The sequence below is a fragment of the Lontra canadensis genome, unplaced genomic scaffold (genome assembly GCF_010015895.1).
Source record: "Lontra canadensis isolate GAN:19392208 unplaced genomic scaffold, GSC_riverotter_1.0 scaffold2, whole genome shotgun sequence".
Classification (NCBI taxonomy): domain Eukaryota; kingdom Metazoa; phylum Chordata; class Mammalia; order Carnivora; family Mustelidae; genus Lontra; species Lontra canadensis.
This window is the reverse complement of record NW_022630996.1, coordinates 34,083,569-34,106,925: the sequence shown is the minus strand read 5'-3', so window position 1 is coordinate 34,106,925 and position 23,357 is coordinate 34,083,569. Positions and strand designations below refer to the sequence as shown.

Genomic DNA, 23,357 nt, shown 5'->3' with positions numbered 1-23,357 from the left:
TTTGCAATATAAGGAGGAATAAATGTTTACTCTTTAAGCTGATTAATGAGGCCATTGCTTCTGACAAAACCCAGGGGTGGATTTTGTCTGGCCTAAAAGGAAGAGAAGCCTAGCTAAGAGGTGAAAGGTCAACCTTGAAGCCAGATGAAAAATTTTGGCTGGAACATTAAGTTGGAATCACAGACCCTGCATTGTGTTAGATAACTTTGTAATTTCTAGTATGTTCTTGAAAGTGGAAGTTTTTTTTCTCTTACACATTCAGTTCATCACTCTTACTCTTTCCCAGTAACTAAGTTCTTAAGAAGGTGCCAGTGTATAGCTGAAACCAGCAGCAATAAGCCTCCTTGGGCAGCCATGGCACTGGGGTCACTGAGACGTGGGCAGCGGACTGAAAGGGTCACAAGACAAGCCGGTCTTACTTGGTTTTGAAGGGCGCCTGGAGAAATCATACTGAGTACTATGTGAAAATAACACTCATTTCTTGGCTGAAAATATGTGATCAAACATAAAGTGGAGCTTTAGAAATATTCATTTCATGGTGGCTTGATGGAAACATTAAAAGGTGGAGGAGTTGAGCTGGAGGGGAAGAATGGCCATTTAGTCCAGGTTAAGGGAGGCTTTGGTTAATGAAAGCTTCCGGGACAGCCTTGAGAAAGGCCTGGAGGACAAACATTCATGCTGGTGGACCTTCAGTAGAGCTCCAGGGTGGGCTCCCACACTGGAGTCTAGGAGTTTTGCAGGGAGTGGTTCAGTTGAGAATGAGAGGAATTACTTTGAAGCCAGCCTTTGTGTGAAATACGAGACAAATCACTGGGCTCCGGCTTACTTTGAAATGCATTTTAAAAAAAAGAAGAAAAGAAAAAAAAGATGGGTAGACGGGTGGTTGGGACAGATGTGTGATAAAGCAAATAGTGTGAAATGCTAATGATGATAGAAAGTGGGTGGTAGGTATGTAAGTGTTTACTGTAGAGTTCTCAGAATTTTCCCAAAGGTTTGAAAATTTTCGTAATGAAAATATCGGGAGAAAAAGAGCAACTAGTTGGCAAAACCTAAACTTGCGGACATTTACAGAAAAACTAGGTAACAAGGAATCCCCCATGAATCCCAAAATACAAAAAGGGTGGGTACAAAAAAAAAAAAAGGCCAAAACTCATAATTATTGCTATGATAGCTGGCTAGCCACATAGTACTCAGTACTCATTTCAAAAAGCAAAGGCGTGTGTGTGTGTGTGTGTGTGTGTGTGTTGCTTACTTCCATTCTCATAGGATTTGATGCACATAAGGAAATACATATAATGCAAAAGATTAAAATGTTGGAGGGAAGCTTTGTGAATGGAAAGGGAAGACAGGAAGAGACAGGATCACCCCTCAAAGTACGTCTCATGTAGTTGTGAAGGAACTGCTAGGGAAGACCATGGTAAAGTAGAAATGTAATGGGGAGAAAGGTCAAGCTATACCCCTTTCCAGGTAAGGTCATGCAGGATGGGGATACCGTCCCCACAGTACATACAAAAACTTATTTGATCTGGTTATTTCTTTTACTTCCCCCAATAAAAGTCAAGGAGCAACCAAAGAGGATTTAGGAAAAGCCACCTGGAGAGGAGTGTGGTGAAAAATATTTCTTCCTCAAGGAAAAATTATCTTCAGATGATATCTGCAGCATTTTCTGATTTGTGTTGGGCAGGTAGCCCTTCTTGGGTGAAAGTATGTTGAAAAAAATTATGGAAAAAGGTTTGAGTTCCAAGAAGTCCCCAGTTTACTTGGATTAGAGAAGGAACAGTACCAGTATAAGAGCCCCCTCGGTTTAGGGACATCTGGGCCTGCATTTCATCATAACCACTTGGAGTAAGAATGACCAAAAAGAACCTCATCCAAGTTCTGAGGCTCTGTCATTAACCAGTTGGATGCGACAGCAGGTGGGAATTTGAAGTGAAACCAAGAGGTGCCAGTCAGGGCCCTGAGCCCTGGGTTTGAATGATGGCTTTGCTCTTGCCATGTGGCATAGCCCCACTGTAGTCCTCTCTGAAGCAGAGCTAAGGAGGCCAGACTCTCTGTGATGGGCAGACAAAATGGGGATGCTTGCGGGGCATCTGGCCCTTTGCATTGCAGATGGCAGGCTGAGAAGATTTTTCATTCTCCTTTAATCCTCTGTCCTCATAATGAACCTCTAGCTATAGCTCAATTCTTAAAGAAATAGTAAAAGTAGTTGAGCATTTTTCTCTGTTCAATGGAAGAGTTTCACCCTTCAATGTAAAATAACTCGATACTTAATTTCTTTTCAACATTTCATGCAGTTTTATCTTTGAGGGGGTTCTCGTCTTTACCATTTTGTCCAGAGACTTGCATTCTGTATGAATGGCACAGCTCTGAATGAGTGTAAGAACCAATGCTGTGGTGGAGGCTTTACTTATTTATCTGCATATCTTTTTGTTTTCAGTTTAGAGGAGGAAGGAGAGCAAAACTATGGGGTCTACTCATCCAGAAGAGTTACAGCCTTCTTTGTACCTCTTTGAGGGAGGGTGGTGTAGATTGATCTGGAATTAAGGAGCTAACTATTAAAGAATTTAATTGAATTATTCAATAATAATAATGGGGACACTACAAGTTCTAACATCAGTGTTAGAAGGCCTGGCATTAAGAACTTAGCGACTCCATGTGTATAGCAACATTTCTAGGTTGTTGGTCAGTCATTTAGAACTCGTTTAAGTGGCTAAAATACCAGCTTGATTTTTAGGAATGAAAACTTTGTATTCTTATCAGTTCTAAGGAAGATGAGAATTGTGTACCAGGCCATCTCTATATCAGTTCAGATAAATATTAATAGCCATCATTAATTGAGTACCTACTATACACTAGAAGGGATTATTCTACAGTAAGTGCCATTTCTCCCAATCCTTATGATGACCCCTTTAAATAGAATCATTATCCTGATTCTACAGATGGGAAAATCTAGTCTCTGACCCGATGTCATCTCGTGGGATAAGTGTTCCTGACTTCTTCATAGCACCCTTACTACTCCTTTACCCTGCTTAGTTTTTACAAATTCATCACCACTGGGCACATTACCTAGTTGTATAATTTATTATATATTCAACTTGTAATTAATAGAAAATTGGTGTGTCGCAGATCCCTGCTCACGGTGGTATGCTGGAGCTGGTGTGAAGTGGCGTGTCTCTTCTCATCTCTGTCAAGCTGGTGGCTTGAAATGGGCCATCATAGGAGTATTTCCACCAGGGAAATCAGCAAATGATGCAGCTCTCCCATCCCTGTTTCCCTAAGGCCGGTGGTTAAACAGAGGCCAGCAGACCACTACTCCCTACCCCTCGGCAGAATGAAAGCTTCACGAGAGTCAAGATTTTGTTTTGTCCATTGCTCTATCTCTGGTGCCATATGCCTGCCACACAGTGGGTGCTCAGGGAGCATGTGTTGCTTGAGTAAAAAGTGGCAAGGGCTTTCAAATCATCCAGACCTGGGTGCCATTCCCTGCCCTTATGTGGCTTTTTCACAAGACACTTGATTTCTCTGAAGCTAAAAAGTAGGAGTTGATATCCTTGCCTCTTCAGCAGAGAGTAAGCTATCCCACAGCCAGGAGGAAGAAAAACTGATATTGTAGCATGCAAATCATCCATTCAGTCCCCAAATGCTCTTTCGCTTTGGAGTCTGCGGTTTGTTAGAACGATGTCCACGAGGAGAAACGTCGAGGTGTAAGTAAAATAATGTCATAAAGGCTTAGTGCAGTACCTGACATCTGGAAGTCTCTCTGTTAATAGGATCCTCCTTCTCCTCTTCATTGGTTCTGTCTACATTTCCGTCTGTTCCTGTGTCTTTTCTTCCAAACTCCCCATGAATAAAATTGTCCAGTCGACTAGAGCTTTATCTCCTGCTGTTAAAGCAGGCTGTTAACTTTCTAATGGGCTTTCCATTGGGGCCCCAGACCTTAGATTAGGTTAAATGTTTCCGCCTTTTAGGAAAGTGGCATGAAGTAGGCAGTTTGCTGCTGAGGAAAAAAGTGCCGGTGTGGAAAAGTGACTCCTGGTCTCCATTTGCGAGCCAACCTCACTTCCACTGTTAGCTTGTCCAGTCTTGGATCTGATCATCTTCTGCTGTTTTCAGTTAAAGTCAGGCTTCCTCACTGCAAGCCATGCCCCTGGTTTGTGCTTGAAGAGATTTCCAGAAGGTCCCATCCTGATTCTACCCTGTGGACACCCTGCCAGGTGTTCAGCAGCCTTGAGACCTGAAGCCCCGGGAGCTCTGACGGGCCAGATCGAATGCGGGGAAATGGTTTCTCTTTTGGATACTTTTCCCCACATGGAGGACGAAAAGCCCTGAAGTTTGAGGGAGCCAGTCTTTCCATTTACTGAGCAGGCCAATTGCTAGAAACAAGAGACCGGACATTATCCTGCCCTTCAGAGACCCCATCTTTGGAAGGTTTGGCTCAGATATCCATGATGACGCAGAAAAATAACAAAACCTCACAGGCCAGCAAGAACTGAGAGGAATGACAAATGGCGGAAACTTGGAGGTGTCAGCTGGTGACAGTGATGAGGCGGACGGCACCAGGCTGGGGGAGCCTACCCAGGGTATTGCTCGTGACACAAAGGGCCCCCGGGAGAAGACCCCACCTCACCACCACCCCCTTCAGCCTTTGCCTGAAAAACAGTGAGAAAGTAATTTACACGTTTTTCATCATTTGTTCCTGATTCACACACTTAAAGTAAATTCCAGCTGGTTAGTCTTTCCTTTCTATCCTCTGCTACTAGCCTCAGATGTGGGCCCTTCCTCACAGGGCCATCTCTTTGGGATTTTTCCTCCATTGCCAAGTAGAGAAAAAAGAAACATCAGACTATAACCAGATGGGAGATAGGGGGAAACTGGCATGATTTCAGTGCACTCTAGTAAATCTACTCCCCAAAAGCAAAGTGCTACAAGTGGGGTGTCCTGGCAGATGCACATGTTGGGAGACAGGATGCTTTCTATCTTGAACTGACTGAGAGTCTCCAAGGAGGAGGCGAACCAAGTTGGCCAGGAGCTGTGCCCTCAGCCAGTCCCCTCCCATAGCAGGTCTGGAAAGGAGATCCATCCTCTATGCAGGTGAGCAGAAAACAGCCATCGTCAGTCTGCTCATATTGTCTGTTGAAAATCAACCATTGGTCAGGACAAACCTTTCCTTACTTAAGGATGAATACGACAAAAAAAGACTTTATGGAAAATTCCTGCAGAACAAAGTAAAGGCGGAAGCTTCTGGAGACCCAGAAAGACATCTATAGCAGGTTACAAAAGAGAATCTGGGGGAAATGTGTGGCATCCTCCACATACTATGGCAAGACATGGCCGCTCTGGAACAGGGACAGAAAAACATAAGGAAAGAATGGGCTAGTAGGAAAAGGCAACAGAAATAAAATTTTAAAAAGAGATGCAGTGAATTAGGGAAGGTTTTGAGGAAACAAAATTCCACAACAGAACTAAAACCCAAATTAGTAGGAGTATAAAGAGTATTAATGTGTGGTAGGCTGAAAAATGGCCCTGAAAAGATATCCATAGCCTAATCCCTAGAACTTGTAAATATTATGACCTTATAAAGCAAAAATGATGTCACAGATATGATTAAGCTAAGGATCTGGAAAGATGGGGAGACTATCCTGAATTGTCCTAAGTGCAATCCCAGGTGTCCTTATGAGACAAGCAGGGGAAGGTTTGCCGGAAGAGAAGGTGCTATGATCCAAGAGACGGAGACCCATTGCCGGATACTGGCAGCCACTGGTAGCTAGAAGAGACAAAGAACTCATTCCACCCTAAAGCCTCCAGAGGGAGTGTGGTAGACCCGATACCCTGATTTCTGCTCAGTAATACTGATTGGAGATTTCTGGTCTCCAGAACAGTGAGAGAATATATATGTGTTGGGCTAAGTCACCAACTTTTTGATAATTTGTAAGAGCAGTCCCAGAAAACTAACACAAATGCTATGGGAAATCAGTGATGTGAATGGAGGGGAAGAAAAAAGCCAACCTTGAGAAATGGTTCTGGAAAATACAAGAAAGAAAGAGAAAAATAAGAGACAAGGTTATCAATGTGGAAGACAGAACTGACAGCCCCTATTCAGATTGGTGTTGGTGATTACTGGGACCAGTGATCCGGATTTAGCTACCTCCCTGAGGGGCAGAGAGATTGGGTCTGGTTATAAGGTTCTGAACAGCTGTTGGAGAAAAGAGGCCCAGATCTGGGTATAGCCCGGGAAACAGAGAGAATAACAAGGACAAAAGGGGGAGAAATTCATGGGAATCCAAGCAGAGAAAAGAATAACAAAAATCAGGTTGGCTTTAGGCTTGTTCTCTGCAACAGAGAGTCTATATCTATGGAAGATGTTGGAAGACTAGAACACCTGGGAGTTTTGTGTTGTCTTGTCTTTAATTCAGATATGTTCCCAGGCTCTGTATCACTCCTCCCTAGGTGGGGTCTGGAAATCTGACACATTAAAAGTTCTTCTGATTGTCAAGTAAGTTGGCAAACCAACTCTGAAGTTTTGGGGGTTATGTTGTAACCCAACAACTTCACATCACACTCGGCTGAGTTGTCTTTTGTGTATGAAGCCAATCAGAAAGACATTCTCAGGCATGCAAGGGCTTGGGGAAACATAGGAACATACTCCTTACTTTAAAGCTTACTTTGGGGCACCTGGGTGGCTCAGTGGGTTAAAGCCTCTGCCTTCAGCTCAGGTCATGATCCCAGGGTCCTGGGATTGATCCCCGCACATCAGGCTCTCTGCTCATCAGGGAGCCTGCTTCCTCCCCTCTCTCTCTCTCTCTCTGCCTGCCTCTCTGCCTACTTGTGATTTCTGTCTGTCAAATAAATAAATAAACTCTCTAAAGCTTACTTTAAAGATACGTTGTAGAAGTTTGAGAGATAAGACAAAATATTGCTCAAGATGAAGTAACACAGGGGCGCCTGGGTGGCTCAGTCCGTTAAGTGTCTGACTCTTGGTTTCAGTTGGGGTCATGAGATCGAGCCCCATGTTGGGCTCAGTGCTCACTGGGGGGTCTGCTGGAGATTCTGTCCCTCTGTCCCTCCCTCCTTTCACTCTATAAAAAAAAAAAAAAAGAAGAAGAAGAAGAGGTAGCACAAGCCCTGGAATCAGTAGAACTAGCAATTTTTTATTTTAAGTTTGGTAAAGAAGCAAATAAGAGTGTCAGAAATTGTTCTTAAGGGGCACCTGGGTGGCTCAGTGGGTTAAGCCTCTGCCTTCAGCTCAGATCATGATCCCAGGATCCTGGGATCAAGTCCCGCATCGGGTTCTCGGCTCCACGGGGAGCCTGCTTCCTCCTCTCTCTCTCTGCCTGCCTCTCTGCCTACTTGTGACCTCTGTCAGATAAATAAATAAAATCTTTAAAAAAAAATAAATAAATTGTTCTTAAGAGCAGCCACAGGATGCAGCAGTAGCAGTGGGACTATACTCTGGATCTGTTAATGGGTGTTAATGGAGACCAAAAAGCGAACGGGAGATAGGTTTGTTGTGCTGCTTATCTGGAAATAGGTTGGTAGCACAAAAAGTTGTTGCTTTCTTTATTCTGATTTTTAGAGAAGTGTTAATAGCTTAAAAAAAAAAAAGCCCTCAATAATATTCATATCAATATCCACCATTGACAGTGGTTTACCTTGAGCTAAGCAACGTGATAAGTACTTCCCCTGTGTCATCTATGTTCAAGGTCATAGGGGTGAATACCAGATCCCTTCCCTGCCTCCTACCTGCTATTCTTAAAGTTCTTAAGATCCTGCAATGAGTAGGTGATACAGCTTGAACCCAGGCAGACTGACTGCAGAGCCCTTCCCTAATCCCCCTACAGTAATATGAAAACTTAAAGGTACACACTGGGAGATTGAAAAAAAAGTTCTAGAACTACTCAAACCCTGGGAAATAGAGAAAAGCATCATAAAATAGACCAAAAAAGACTATGAATAGATTTTTAAAAGCAGGAAATGTACAAGGTACTTCCTTTAACTTCAGTACATTAGAATTATAGAAAATATAAAACTATACAATTTAAAACCCAATTACTCAGGGATAGAAAAATACAATCCAAAGAACTATCGAGTCCAATAAGAGACCAAAATAGCAGCTTCAGACTTGGTGGTAGACGGCTACATAATGAAATTGGAAACAAGGATGAATATTTACATAGAGAATGAATTTTTATTCATGGCCTTATATATAATAAAGAGATCTGAATCATGAATACCTGACTCAAGAAGGTAAATAGAAACACTGAAGAAAACAATGTAAACTTGGTGAAAGGAATTAGTGAAGGTAAATGTTGACCTGCTTAATTAGGAAAAAAAAAATGGTAGACTTGATAAGTTCAGGACCTATAGACTGATCTCTTATAGATCTACTTTTTTAGATGAGAAATAGTATCTATACACATTAAAGAACGAGGAAGGGGACATCACCACAGAAGCAGAGGTTTTTTAAGTTAAAGTGACCACTGGTACCATTCTGTGCTCAAACTTTGAAAATCTGAATGGATTGGGCAATTTTCTAAGAAATTTCTGAGAAATGGAAATTACTGTAATTGATTCAAGAAGTTGAAAACCTGAATAGAACAAAAACCATGAGATTGTCATCAGAGAGGTTTCCTGCCCACTGTTTCGCTGCTAGTTTTCTCTAACCCGCCAAGAACAGCCACCCAAGCTAAATTCCATGCTGATTGCTCTGGTGGTGTTGTGGTTCAGCCCTTGGCTTTGGGAAGGAAGGATGAGATGGTGAGTGTGTGTTTGGCAGCAATGGGACGAGATGCTGAAGAGGGTGTCTTCCCTGGGGGCCTGCCTTCTCTCTGAGGTGTGCACGCTCACTAATATCCAGAGGTTGATGTCTGCTGTGTTCTCCCAGCCCTGAGTCAATGGTGGAAGAAAATCTAGCCTTAGGGAAAACAAGTCTGCATTTAACATCCGTGGCATCGTCTAAAATTTGATGATCAAAAGAGAACTCTTCCTTCCTTTGTTCAGAAGAAGTTAATGGGGAGCCTTCCTTCAGAGAGAAAGGAGAAGCAGTCCAACGACTGGGTTGACCTAGTTTCTGAATTCGACTTTCGTGAAGTCTTAAGTGGCCCCCACGTCCTGCATGTGGACATATGGATAGAGAATCAACATTGCCTGTGGCTGCTGGCTGTGATTCCATCTTCTCTCCAAATTCTGCTCTTGGGCCCCCTGTCCCTTCCTGGGAGTCTGCCCGGAGTGTCCCCTCTCTAGAGATTCACATCTGTTCTGCTGAGGATACAGGTGGTAACCACAGCCCCGCACTTGCCTGGTTTCCAGTCCAGGAGACAGTTTGGGCTGGCATGCTGGGTGCAGAGCTCGGATCTCACTTACTCCATTCTTGTCCCCCACTCCCACTCCACCCTTCACACCAGAGCCACTTTATACCTTTATTGGGCATCTTCTGCCCCTTGGGGTCTCAATGGCACCACTGCCCTAACTCATCATTAGCTACTCCTTGCCTCAAGATACAGTTCAAACTCCTTAATATGGCTTAACCAACCCTCTAAGCAGGCCTGGCCCCAGTTGTTTCTGCAGAATAATTCTTCGGCACCTATCCCACCCTCCAGACATCCCTGTGGTCCCTGGTGGGCATTCAGTCTCTAGGCGGGGTGGGGGCATATGTTCAGTCTACCTCCTGGTTCCTTTGCTCATGCTTTTCCTCCCACTCGATCTCTCTGTCTCACAAGCCCATGGGCATCAGCCTAGAACAGTCACCTCCCAGGGAGCCTGCCAGCTTTGCACTGCCCTTCCAAAGAGCCCATTGGCACCCCGTGTTTGCCCCTTGAGGGTGCATCTGTGGCTGATGTAGGTACCTGGTTCCTCCATCAGACTGAGAAGTTTGAAGGCAGAGGCTGTGTTTGCCCATCACTGCATCCCCGGTGCCCCACAGTGCCTAGTGCATAATGCATAACCTTAAATATTTTATCCATGCAGTGAGCGGATCACTCCTCCATGTTATATGAACATCCGTAATGCATTACCAAATGCTGCTATGTCTCACACACTATACTGTGTCACCTCATAAATGGAGGGGAAGCTCGGTGCCAGAGTCCTCCGAGAGAGGGAGCTGGAGGGAATCCTTGACTCTGGTGCTGCCCATGAGTTTCTGCATAGTCACAAATTTGGCCTTTAAGTGATTTTGTGGCACCCATAGAGCCATCTGCCTCTTATCTGGCTCTTTGCTGCCTTTTCAGGGGCCATTAAGGTTCAGTCTGCAGCTCCAAGACACTCCAGACTGCAGTGGGGGCACCGGTGGGGCAGGGGGAGCCCTCAGCTTCTGTCTCTTCAACGTTGTTGCTTTGCTTCCCTGCTTTCAGTGTCTGGTCCTTTCCCTGGTCCTTTCCCTATCGCTACCTCTACTTCCTCGATAGACCTCACTGGACCAGGCTCTGTGCCGCGGAATAAGGCCTCGGCCCTCAACTAGCTCATCTCCTTGTGGCTTAGTTAAGCAAACGTTAATAGCATGCATTCCTGGTCTACCCAAGTGTTGTCCACTTTGACTTCAGAACTTGTCCTTAAAGTTGTCATTTTTCTAAGTAAAGCACTGCTCTTGGCTGCTTTTGTCTTACCATTTGCCTCTGTTCTCAGCTGGGTGCTGAAAAAGAAATTGCTTGTCACTGAGACTTCTGATGGGAGCTCTGCTGTTTTCAGAGGATGGTGATCAAGCCCCAGGCCACCATAAAGATACGCCCTCTTTAGTCCAGCCACCAGCCTACAGAACCCAGGAAAGAGGGGCACACTTCCTCGGACCCAAACAGGATCCTAGCCTCTGGGAGGGCAGGGATAGTGTGGGTTCATCTCGGTCACCCTGATGCCTGGCAGTTTCTGAAATATAGGAGGTATTCAATACACATTCATGGACTTAGCAAAAGGACAGAAGGAGGATGAGAAGGAGGGAGAGGACGAGGGAGGGAGTGAGGGAAAGATGAGCAAAGCTGACACAGAGATGAGGGGAGAAATGAGAGGTGTTAACTGGAGGATTCGGAAAAGGGCTTCATAGGAGTGACATTTTGTCCCAGGGACTCTCAGTATCAGATTAGAGGAATCTGATACCACACATACTGAAAGAAATACTCCAAACTTGGAGCGTTTCCAATAAGGGAGAACTAACATTAGGATAGTTATGTAACAGGAAACATCTCATATACTCTTAAAGGCTACAGCTCTGAGGAGGGGAAAAAAACCCACAGTTCCCTGAAGAAATCCAATGTTATAAGCAGCTGGGGCAGTAATTTCTTATTACCATGTGTTGTTTACATTTTGAAAGATTCAAGTGTCTTTTCCTCTTCCCGTCTTTTCTCCCCCTGCCCCTAAAGCAATCTCATCTTACACTGATGCTTTTGAGTAGTATGGGAATGCCTCTCTTTTTCTCTGACCCCCTCCATAGGTTAATACTCTTTGGCTTTGGTTGTAGAGCAGGTGTTAAATCAGTTTAATCTGACGTGCCCACTCGAGTAGGTTGGTTGGGTCTCACTGGAGTGTTGAGGATTCTGAAGCTGCGTCTAAGGTACACGGGAGCAAAGTTCATGGGAAGAGGTGGAGAGGGTTGGAGAGTGGCCCTAGGCATGCCACGTATTTGCCACATGCCCATTCAAGAGGAAAGTCAGAGCAGGAAGCAGCATCCTTCGGGCGCTGACTTAAATGAGAGTCAACTGATGCTGTCTTTATGTCATTTTCCCTTAGAGCCTGAAACTGTTGGTTTTCAGCTCACGTTCTACAATGGCTTGTGTGTAATATCTTTGCAAGCAGGGAGAGAAGGAGAGTTGACTATCTCAACAGTGTTTAAACCTTTCCTCTCATCTGTCGATGTCTGATATCCGATCCTGAATCGGACTTCAAGACCGATTCAAGACTTCAAGACTGGGGCAGAAATGAGAGACTGCTGAAAAATTTCCCCTGGTAGAATCATTTTCCAGTGGTTATTTCAGAAGCAATTTAAGCTTCTGAAACTTGAGCTCCAGCTGGAAACCCCTCACTGAGCATGTAAGTTGCCATCCAAATCGGTGGCCTGGAATTTAGATTTGTGGGGAATCAGAATGTGCCGAGGAGTAGCCAGGAGCACTGACCGGCCACTGGATACGTCCCATTCATAGCGGGCGTGCACATACATGCCCGCAGTGCGTGTCACTGAGGGAAAACACACAGTCATCTCGTTGGAGGCATTCTTTTACAGAGAGAGAAACTGAGGCCCGGCCAGTGAGCCAAGCTGGGCTGCATCAGCTATAATATTGACTGGGCCCTGCTAGTCGGTTAGTAAGTGTTCCTTGAATCCTTTCCATGCCCCAGTTAGAGAGCCTGCAAACAGAATGGCGAGAAGACCCTTGAGCTCCCAGCTGTAAGGAGCTTCCTTGCTGTTTGGGAAGAGACAGACCACAGCACCCCAACAAATCAATGCTTTAATGGACTAGGAAGTGGTCCAGAGAAAATGAAATGTGACGATCAGAGACGCTGCTTGACCTCAGTGTCCAGAGAAGGCTGCTTGGAGGACATGGAATTCACATTTGGCCTGGAATGACACAGTGTCAGAGTCAGGGTTGTAAAGATGTTGGGCAGGACCCAAGCCGGACGAACAACAAAACCAGTGTCCAAGAGATGGAGAGTCAGCGTGGCTGGAGAAGAGGGAATGCCCCGAATCCTGTCTTTTCGCTCTGAGAGTTGCCGAACTGTTAGTAGTGCTGGTAGTGTCTTGTAAGCTTTAAATCCATTATCGTACTTCCCCGAGTTGCTCTTGTGTAAGCCATTGCATTTGGCTGGATGGGCTTGCCTCGTTGCATGGAGAGAGTACGAAGAATTCTGTAAATTAAGGTGAAACTTATTGTGAGCAATAACCCCTTTGGAGGGAGGCTCGTCGGGTGGGGAGTGGGGACATTTCTGCTCCAGAGAATCCAGGCAGGCTGGTCGGAGGTAGAGAACGCAGTGGCCAGTGACCACAAATAGATTGGCTCCGCGGAGAGGGAGTGTCACGCGCCGCCCACAGCTGACCTGCTCCCTAAACGATCTCAGCGAGCGCTCGTGCTTCCTCCCAGGTGCGCTGAGTCTGGTCTTCTGGCCACAAACACGTCAAGGGCAGCGTGTCGTGATGGGAAGGATGCACCTTGTAAAGCCTGCATCCATTAACGAATTCTCGTCTCAGTTGCTGGCTACGGTCCGGGCTCTGGTCCCTAAACTGGAAACTGGTGGGTTCATACGCTCCACACCTCTCCACTCCCTCAGTGCCTTTGCCTCTGCTGCCCCTCTGTGGGTCACCTTTCTCCCCAGTCAAGGCTAGCCCAGACCCTCCTCCAGGAAGCCTTCCTTGTCCTCTGCCAGGACTGGGCTTCTCTTTGCATCTTGGCCCGTTGATGTGGCACCCTGCCTCGTGTTCTGACTGTGGTCTGACTGTGGCCTCCGAGAGGCTGTGAGCTCCTGAGCAGGGAGCATGACCTGGTCATTGAGCACCCTTGCCCACCTGCACACAGTAGGGCTTGGTTACTGTGAGGTCAGCAGCTGAGCAGGCCATCTTCGTAAGCAGAGATTTTAGCTGTTGGCTTGTTGGCATCAAAAGGACATGAAGGAAAGATTAATACTGAACATGGGCAACTGTTTACTTCTTTATATTCCTCTGAATGTGTTCAGATCCATTGCATGAAGCAGCTGTCATTATATTTAGAATTTTTTTTTTAAGATTTTATTTATTTGTTTGAGACAGAGAGAGGACAAGCAGGGGGAGTAGCAGGCAGAGGAAAAAGCAGGCTCCCTGCTCAGCAGGGACCCTGATGTGGGACTTGATCCCAGGACCCTGGGATCGTGGTCTAAACCAAAGGCAGATGCTTAACCAACTGAGCCACCCAGGTGCCCTATTTTTGGAATTTTTTTAGGTGAAATGTACATAACATAAAATCTGCTATTTTAACCATTTATGAGCATGAGAATATGCGAGTACATTCACAGCACCATCCATCTTCAGAACTTTTTGGTCATCCCAAACTGAAGCCCTGTACCCACTAAACAACAGGTCCCCCTTCTTCCCTCCCCCTGCCCCAGGCAGCCGCCCTTCTGCTTCCTGTCTCTTTGGATGTGACCGTGCTAGCTATCTGATAAAAGTGGAATGAGACAGCATTTGTCCTTTTGTGTCTGGCGTGTTTTACTTAGCATCATGTCTTCGTGCTTCCTCTATGTTGTAGCACGGGCCAGAATTTCCTTCTTTTTCAGGCTGAATACAATTCCATCATAGGTCTCTGCCATATCTTTTTTATCCCCAGCATTGTCCATTAATGGGCATTTTAGTTGTGTCCCCCTTTTGGCTGCTGTGAGCATGGATGTGCAAATGTTTGCTGCAGGTCCTACCTTCAACCCCTCTGGGTGTAGGCCCAGACGTGAAATTTCTGGATCCTATGATGCCATCAACTGTACAATTTAGAAACATTTTTGATCATTCTGAAGCAGTCATTTCAATTCAAAGCAAAGGTTCCTTTAGATGGGACTCAGCAGAAATGCAGGCTGACAGGTCAAAATTTGTTCTCATGACGTGGCTGATGCTTGGTGATGTGAAATGATTTGTTTTCAATTTGAAATGATTTGTTTTCAAGCCCAGTTTCATTTTTTTTTGTTTGCTTTTTTTCTTACAGCATCAAGCTTCTAGCTGTACAGGAACTACTTGACAGAGAGGCTCTGGAAAAGGTAAATCTTTTGTTCTTACCGCCCCACTGTCACAAACGTAGAGCAGAGGGCCACGCACGGGGAAAACTCAACTCCCTGTGGCCAGAGATAGCACTTACTGCAAAGTACGTCTGTTACTTTGTGTTCTTACCAGTCAGTGAAGCGTGCAGCATTTTCATCCACGTTTCCCACATTGCTCACATCCTTTTACAAACCCAGCACTGCTCGGCCACTTCAGGGTCCTGTTGAACGCAGAGGCAGCCTTTCGTTTCCTTTTAACACCAGGCACTGGACCAGACTCCATGCTGGCCCCTTCACTCCCCTTCTGCGTGTGGGTGTTAGTTCCTGTCTAGGCTTGTGAGTGATAAAACAGAGGCCCAGTAAACTTAAGTCTCATGCCCAAGGAAAATTAATTCAGTGGCAGAGTAAAGATTTGAACCCCACGGTTCCATTCCCAAACCTGTGCTTTTTCTGTTTAATGGGCGAGTTCATGAGTTTGATCCTCCTTTTAGGCTCTCTGTGAGGATTAGAAAACTCCCTCCCCAACTCAAACTAATGTTTCACTATGCCCTGGAAGAGATACCCAGTGTTTCAGCTCTCCGTGATCAAGTCAAGCAGGCAGCTGAGGATCCTTTCCAGGTCATGAGTTCAAGTTCTGTGTGCAAGGTTGGGTAGGCTCTGGAAAACAGATCGGGCAAGACCAAGACCCACCTCTTGGGCCTCTCAACTCATACCAAGCTGCTCTCCTGGGAGTGGCTTTGTCTCTTCCTGAGTATGTAGCTATGGGTACTAATTAGAATCTATAACGTTAGTGTAAAAGGAAATGGTTAGAGATATAAACACTCAAGCAGTATTATTTTATTAATAGAATTTTACATGTTTGGATTAGTGGTCAGTTTGCTGGTTGGCCCTGATGCAGTCTTGAAGCCCCAAGTGGTCATGTGTGGAGAGGGGGCTGCTGAACGCTGGCTCTGAATTTAACATTACTTCAGGCTCATTTTGGCCCCGGGTAAAACAGAGATGATGCTGCTTGCCTGACCTCAGAGAGGCAACATGAGAACCAAATGAGCGAGTGCAGCGGAAGGGCTCTCTAAAATGCCAAAGCACTCGACACTTGTTAATTCTTAATGATGTGTATCAATTCTTAATACACATCCAGCCGTTAAAATGCAGGAGGTTTGGCTCACAAAGCTATCCTTGGGCCAAATGACAATGTTGGATGTGGATCGTGGATTAGATTAGAAAGTATTATATCAATGTGAACTTTCCCTGAAGTCGATAACTGGCACATGTCAGAGAATGGACTTGTTCCTAGGAATTATGCATTGATGTGTTTAGGAATAAAGGGGCACGCTGTTTGTGCCCTCTTTTCAAATGATTCAGAGAAAACTGTGTGTGTACACACACACACACACACACACACACACACATGTATTGGGGGGGAAGAGGTTGCGTAGATGATAAAGCAAATGGGGCTGAGTAGGACTGGGTAGAGGAGCGTATGAAGATTCTTTGTTCCAGAAACCTTTAAAAAGTTACCTCTCCACAGTGTTCTCCTCAATATTCTCTATGGTTCTTTTGTTTTACTACTTAATTTCAAAGAAACCCAGAGCCCTTCAGATAAAACTCATAAACCCATGGTGTCCGTGCACTAAGCTGTATCCGTATAATAAGAACTCAGGCACCGAGACCATCGATTAGGTCTTGCAGCTGTGTTAATACTCGATTTGGAGAAGCTGCCCCAGGCAGGCCAGTTTGGGGGTACTGCCTGGAGGGGGGGTCAGGGCTCACTGTGGGTGGCAGGCAAGCCGCTGTGCTGCCCTGAGTGGGAGTGGTGAGCCTGCCACGGAGTGGGGTGGGGAGTGTGGGGCTCAGGCAGACTGGGCCGGAACCTGCCTCCTCCTTCGTAACTGGGGCGTCCCAGGTCACTGACCCTCTCTGTGCTTCAGTTCCCCAGTCTGTAAAGTGCAAATCTTTATCATCCCCAATTCACAGAGGGCTTGAGAAGATGGAGTAGACAGTCAATGTAAAGGACTTGACTCTGTCTGACGCTCAGTGATCCCCAGAAGTTAGTGGCTGCACCTCCCGCCTCCTCTCCCCTCCCTCCTTCCTTTTACTCCCCAAGTCTGACGGTTCCCCAATCTCCGCATGTGGTAAGTAGAAAGATTTAGGAGATAGTCTAAATATGCACAGAGGCTAGCTGGGGGCCAAGTTCACTTAGTGTCCTTCTTCCTGCCGCCTTCTGTTCATTCGTTCATCCATCCATCCATCCATCCATCCATTCATTCATTCTTTCCTCTCAAGGCCTCTGTTGAGCTTTCTATGTGCCAGGCAAGTAGCAAACATCTTCAGAAAGTCCAGAAGCAACCAGTGGATGCAAGCTGGGTCGTCAGTGGCATTTTGAGGGACACATGGTCTGTTACCTGGCATCGTATTACTTTTTTTGCAGCAAGACTGACCTGGTTCCTTTGCTGGAATGGGATAGGCTCCCAAGATGCTTCATGACGTGTGGATTCTCATTCTCCTGGACAAGTTCAAGACCCACCTAGGAAGGTGCTTAGTAAACTTCAGAGTTTGCTGTTCAGAGTGTGGTCTGTGGGCCAGCAGCATCGTAAGCTGGTTAGAAAGGCAGATTCTCAGGCTCCATCCAGACCCCTAGAATCAATCTTCCTCCTAAGAAGACCCGTTGAGTTGTGTGTGCTAAGGTCCAGGAAGCTGTCCTGAGGATATCAATTCTGATCACCGCCCCTGCTGTTGACGCACCCATCTCAGTAGAGAACCTCTGAGGTGTCAGGCATTTGGTTTGGGGGCCAGTTAAGCTCTTTTTCTTCCTTTCTTTTTTTTTTTTCTTTTTTCTTTTCTTTTCTTTTTTTTTGCACCAGAAGAGCAGCAAACATCATCATTCTATTTGTCAGAACCCAGTTTTTATCTTTAGTTTTCCTGTTTTTTCCTTTCATTTATTTTATATATTTTTTAACACAAGGATGATAGTTCAGATTTTTTTTTTTTTTTTTTTTAGATTTTATTTATTTGACAGAGAGAGACAGCGAGAGGGGAACACAAGCAGGGGGAGGAGCAGTGGGAGAGGGAGAAGCAGGCGTCCCGCTGCACAGGGAGCCCAATGTGAGACTCGATCCCAGGACCCCTGGGATCACAACCTGAGCTGAAGACAGATGCTTAACGACGGAGCCACCCAGACATGCCTTCTTTTCTTTTAGAAAATAGTCTTATTTAATTTAATAGTTAGAGCCAGAAAGGCGTCAGCTAGACACACATCCTGCAAACCTCAAACCTCTTTGACTGCCTTTGGAGCTGGGCTTCCAACAGCAGTCTGCTTTTGCGGTTTGCAAGACTGAACTCCTGAGACCCTGCCACAGTGGAACTGGTCCCCCTCCAGACTCAGGCCCAAGAGCGGCGACCTGTTGCCCACGTGCCTTTCTCTTATGCTGTGGAAGCTATTTGGGCATTATCTCCCTCCCAGGTACTTGCAGGTTGAATCCGACCAGTAAACAGTCAGACTATGTAAAACATACTGCAAAAGGCTGAAGAGAAGCAGTGTTTTGGAATCTCCTAGATACTAAGATTTCTAGTTCTTTTTCTCCCTCATATTAGGCATTATTATGGTCTTAGTATTTCAGCTTCAAACTACCAGCCATGTGCCTGACTCCTCCTGTCCCAGGTTTTAGGCAGAGAGCCTCTCTACTGTAATAGTGGCGAGGTTTTCCTGGCTTCCGCAGGGCCTTGGGGTCAGCTCTGGGGAGGCTCTGTTGTTGTAGAGCCGAGGTCCCCTCCCAGTCTCACCCCTCTTTGGCTACTGGACCTAGCAAGGGACCTTCCTTGGAGGCCCCAGCCCCTTTCTTCATGCATAAAACTGATCTCTCTGGTGCCCTCCCACCCTAAAATGCTTGGGTTTTACTTTCTTAGTACATCTCTGATCACATCATGAAGAGGAGGAAAGTGTTTTTTTTCATACTCTGCTTTCTTGTATTTTCTCTGCTTCCCTGCCCCAGTGGTCCTTACTGGGCTTCAGGACCTCTATGGCTAACATCTGCCCTACTCACCATTAGAACACCCTTCCTGAGGAGATGTGAACAGGGAGCACAGGCCCAGCAACCCTCACACACTTAGTAGGGTTCCAGTTTTCACCTCTCCTAACACTGCTCATCTTAAATCAGGTGCAGTAGATTGGGTTGGAGCTTAGGGACCCCTGGGGGGATTAGGTCTCTGAATTTCTCTTCTCTACAAATGCTGCAAAAAGTCATTTCCTAGATGAGTGTCAATTACTTGTCTTTTATTTAAAAAATAAGCTATAAACCATACAATTAATGAACTAAGTTTCTCTACCAATTTCTTGTCTTAAAAAACTGTTGGAACCACAAGAAGATTACTTAATATGCATACATGTTAGGACATGTGACATACCCCTGACAAGAAGTTTTGGATTTTGCTGGGCTTTATCGCTAAGCATCTATCAGGAGCGGAGAGTGAGGACTGGCTTCGAGAAGGGTACATGCCATCCTGTTCTCTCCGTTCTCTCTGGTTTAAGTGTGGGACGCTTTTGTTTTTCTGAACTTAAGGCACACAGACTAGTTTCCCAGGCCTTATAAACAGGCCCATCCAATGCCTTTAAACGTGGCATTGCATGAAAGGAAATAAAAATATTAGTACAGCTTGATTTAGTAAGATCATTTTTCAATGACCCTTTCAAACAGCTTCCTGCAAAGCTGCAAACAATAGTTTGGCCATTCACTCCAGCTGAAGGTCACCCTGTTGCTGGATGAGCCAGAGGGCAGAGCACCGGCTGACCGAACTCCAGATCCAAGTCGGCCTGAAAAGCTGCCTGTGTGAGGTTCAGGCCACCCAGCACACAGCCATCGGCCATCTCTGTGCTACCTCCACCCCGGCCTCCACAGGCCATGACTCAGCCGTTAATCACAAGCTGGCTGAGCCCATGCTCTGTCCCCTGGGACTCTAGCTCCGAGGGTGAACAGACTGGGGTTGAATCCAGCTCTGATATTTACCAGCTGGGGGTTCTCATGGGCAAGTTATTGATCAGACTTGGTTTCTTTTTAACATGAAGGGACTAATACCTACCTCCTTGGATGTTTTACGAGAATTAAAGACAATAACATGTGAGATAAAAGAAATTATGTCTAGAGTGAGCACCAGAGTGATGGTGGCTGGTGCTGTCCCTGCTTACTGAGATTATCCCTGTTGTTACCATCACCATCATCATCATCATTGGTATCTCTTTTTTCTCCTTTCTTGAGAAGCCCAACTTGAGATTGAGCTGATGCCTTAGAGGACATTGAAAAAGGAGTTACCACCCTACCCTCCCCTTGTTTGGGAAGTTGTCCAGGACAGAAGGCCTGCCAGTCTTCATGTGTGCTCTTGGACATTTTCCCTAGAATTTCAGCACTGAACCAGGCACTGAGTCTAGTTTTCCTACAGGGGGAACAGATGATCCCTCAGACCTCTTCCAACACTTCATGTGGGAGATGAAGTGAATATGTTTCACCCACGAGCCTGACATTAGAAAAAATGAACTTGGGGACTCCTGGGTGGCTCAGTTGGTTGGACGACTGCCTTCGGCTCAGGTCATGATCCCGGAGTAACGGGATCAAGTCCCGGGATCGAGTCCCGCATAGGGCTCCCAGCTCCACGGGGAGTCTGGTTCTCCGTCTGACCTTCTCCTCGCTCACGCTCTCTCTCACTACCTCTGTCTCAAATAAATAAATAAAATCTTTAAAAAAAAGAAAAAAAGAAAAATTGAACTTGGTGCTTGCCTATGGTGCTGGTCAGGAACTTTTGCAGCTGGACCCCGGTGGTGGGCAACACTGGAATTCAAAGTTAGTAGCTTCCTGGGAACTTTCAGAAGGAAATAGGGGGTATATAAGAGTCACCTTGATGGGTATGACTGAGCTATGGATGCTAAGTGCTTGTGTCTCTAACCGGTGACCAGCTTTCCTGAACATATGCGCGGGTACACGTAAGCTTTAGCTGTGACATTACCTGCTGGAGTGTTTTTCGCTCTGATTTGGACTTCCAGTTAATTTAGTTTGTGCAGCAATCGGGTACTTAACATTGTGCCTAAGTTGTACTGTATACCAAGGGAGATAAAGTTATGTAAATACATTTGAATGGCGTGTGTAGAAACTCAGAATGTCAGAGCTAAGGGAAACTGTTCAAACCCTGGGTTCTCACCCTGTCATCTTATAGACAGGACACAGAGGTCAAAGGAGCTGAAGTGTCCCCTTGACCCAGGGCCAGTTGTTTTGGAACCAGGAGTGCTCCAGTGGAAGGGGCTTCAGTCCAGAACTCCCTTCAAGAGAGCCACTGCCTGACTCCCATGATCTCATTTAATCTGGACACTAGCTTTCCCGCAGGCTTTGTGGAAGCTTCTATCTCTGCATTTTCCAGGAGTGACCCAGAGGGTCAGTCCCAGGCCAGGTGATGAAGAGGTGAGACTCAGGGCTTTTAACAGAATGACTTGTAGTGAAACAGACACAGGCATGTAGTGTTGGTCTCCCTGAGCCCCCCTTGGGTCCAGGAGGGGAAATAGAGAATATGGGCTGGGGGTTGGAGGGCTCCGGATGTGGACAGGCCCAGGGGAGCATCTGAGAGTGGTGTGAGGGCTGCGGAGTTCTGGGGGCCTGCAAAGGGGCAACACAGAACGTGCAGCAGACACGCCCTCCACGTAGGCTCAGCGTCAACATGAATAGCTTCAAGAACCTCAACATTAAGTCTACTTAAAAATACCTTCAGGGGCGCCTGGGTGGCTCAGTGGGTTAAGCCGCTGCCTTCGGCTCGGGTCATGATCTCAGGGTCCTGGGATCGAGCCCCGCATCGGGCTCTCTGCTCAGCAGGGAGCCTGCTTCCTCCTCTCTCTCTGCCTGCCTCTCTGCCTGCTTGTGATCTCTCTCTGTCAAATAAATGAATAAAAAAAATCTTTAAAAAAAAATACCTTCAAAAAATAGCACTCTGTCTTCATTTAAAAATATCAGAATGAGATTCTTCAGCTCCCTTGGTTTATTTTTTTCTCCCGTGCCCCGGTCCTTCGTGTACTCCGAGCCTAATTCAAATGCCATCTTGAATGGTCTGTTACTTTTTTTCTTTTTTTAAGTGGGTTGAGCCAGATCAGTGTCTAAGCATGATTAAACTCATTGTAACCATGTTTCTGGCCAAATCCCTTCCAGCAGGCAGCTTGTTACCTTCCTGAAGGGTCCAGGAAGCAGAAATGGAGACCCCTATTGTCAGACTCCCCCTGTTGGCTCTGTGGAGTCTGGCTCAGGCCCACCACTGGGCGGCCACAACCACCCCCTCACCAGTTCTGCTTTACAAACTGTGCACTTCGACCCCACCCCCATTCTGGAAAGGGCTCTTGGCTGGGGTCCCCCCCTCACCTCCGCCCTAGCCCCTCAGCTGCCAGAAAATGGAACATCTTGGTGAATTATGGGCCAGGCCTCACAGTTCATTAAAAAAAAAAAAAAGTATTTTCTCTTTATTCTTTAAGAATCACCAAGAGACCAGGTAATTTTAGGGTTTCCCACCACCTTTCTTTCTTTATGAAAAGCTTTTATTTGAAGTGAGCAAAAAGTAGAGTTCCAAAAGGGCTCTTAAATCCCCTTTAGCATCCTTAGCTATCAAAGAGACATAAATTAAGCAAAAAACACTTCTAAATTTATTACATTAGCAACATTTTTTAAGGAACGTTATAGAATGTTCATGTGGGGATAGAGCCGGGGATCCCCATTTATTGCTGGGTGGGGCTGGTGATGAGGTGCTGTCTTCCCATAAGCTCCGGGGCAACATGTTTTATCAGCCTTCAAGATGCCCCTATGCTTTGGCCAGCGATCCCATTCCTGGACGCACATCTTAAGGAAAAGATCCATAAAAGCAGAAAATAATAAGCCTGTCATATCATGCTTTATAATTATAATAATGAATGGCAGTTCAGTGCTCTGTGGGAAGGGAGGGGTTAAACGGTCTGTGGTAGCAATCCCCAAACCTGAAATGTGTGGCTACTTGTCCTACTTTCCTCTTTGGTCCTGTCCTATTTCTCTTCTTTCTTGCACTTGGAGTTTCCTGTACCCTACACAGTCAGCCTTCATCCCTCCTCAGCACTCCTGAACCCTTTGGAGCCTGACCCCTGCCAGTTCATCTACTACATCATGGATTACCCTAGCCAGCTTCCAACCCAGGACATTTTTATTTAGGCTTTTTTTTTTTTTAATTAAAAAACTATGAACTGATTTTAAATAGAACTTAAAAATTTTATAAGCAGTTATACATTTTTGATAATTTCTGTGTAACTTTGTTTTTGTAATGGATACATAATGATTTTATGTTAACAAATATTTCGTAACAGTTTGAAGCCATTTAGATACAATGCTAGGAATCTGGGAGTGGGAAAAGAAAAGAAATCATATCTGAGGCTTGTCTTGTCTAGGTGAGTCTGAACCCCCTGCCGCATTGTACCTGTGATGGGTTGTCCCTGGGGATGTTCTTGGTGATGGTTCCGTTACTTTGCCTTCATTCCCTAAATTCATTATTTCTTCATCTCCTAATTGATTCTGTATGTATAGAGGAAAAAAGGAGAAATCTCATATCCACGTGAATTGCAGGTTCAGGCAGAGGCCCACCCAAGGCCTATTCCAAGAGCAGAAAGATAATTTGATTCAGGACTTCAA

At 45.7% G+C, this 23,357-nt stretch overlaps 1 protein-coding gene across 2 annotated transcripts in view; it reads left to right on the top strand.

Annotated features, from left to right (window-relative positions):
* Positions 1–23,357, top strand: part of EEPD1 (endonuclease/exonuclease/phosphatase family domain containing 1) — a 109,408-nt gene that overhangs the window by 56,182 nt on the left and 29,869 nt on the right. For both annotated transcript variants that reach the window (XM_032871645.1, XM_032871654.1), the window contains exon 3: positions 14,637–14,688. In XM_032871645.1, coding sequence (XP_032727536.1) covers positions 14,637–14,688 — 52 coding nt within the window. The remainder of the gene's footprint in view (positions 1–14,636; positions 14,689–23,357) is intronic.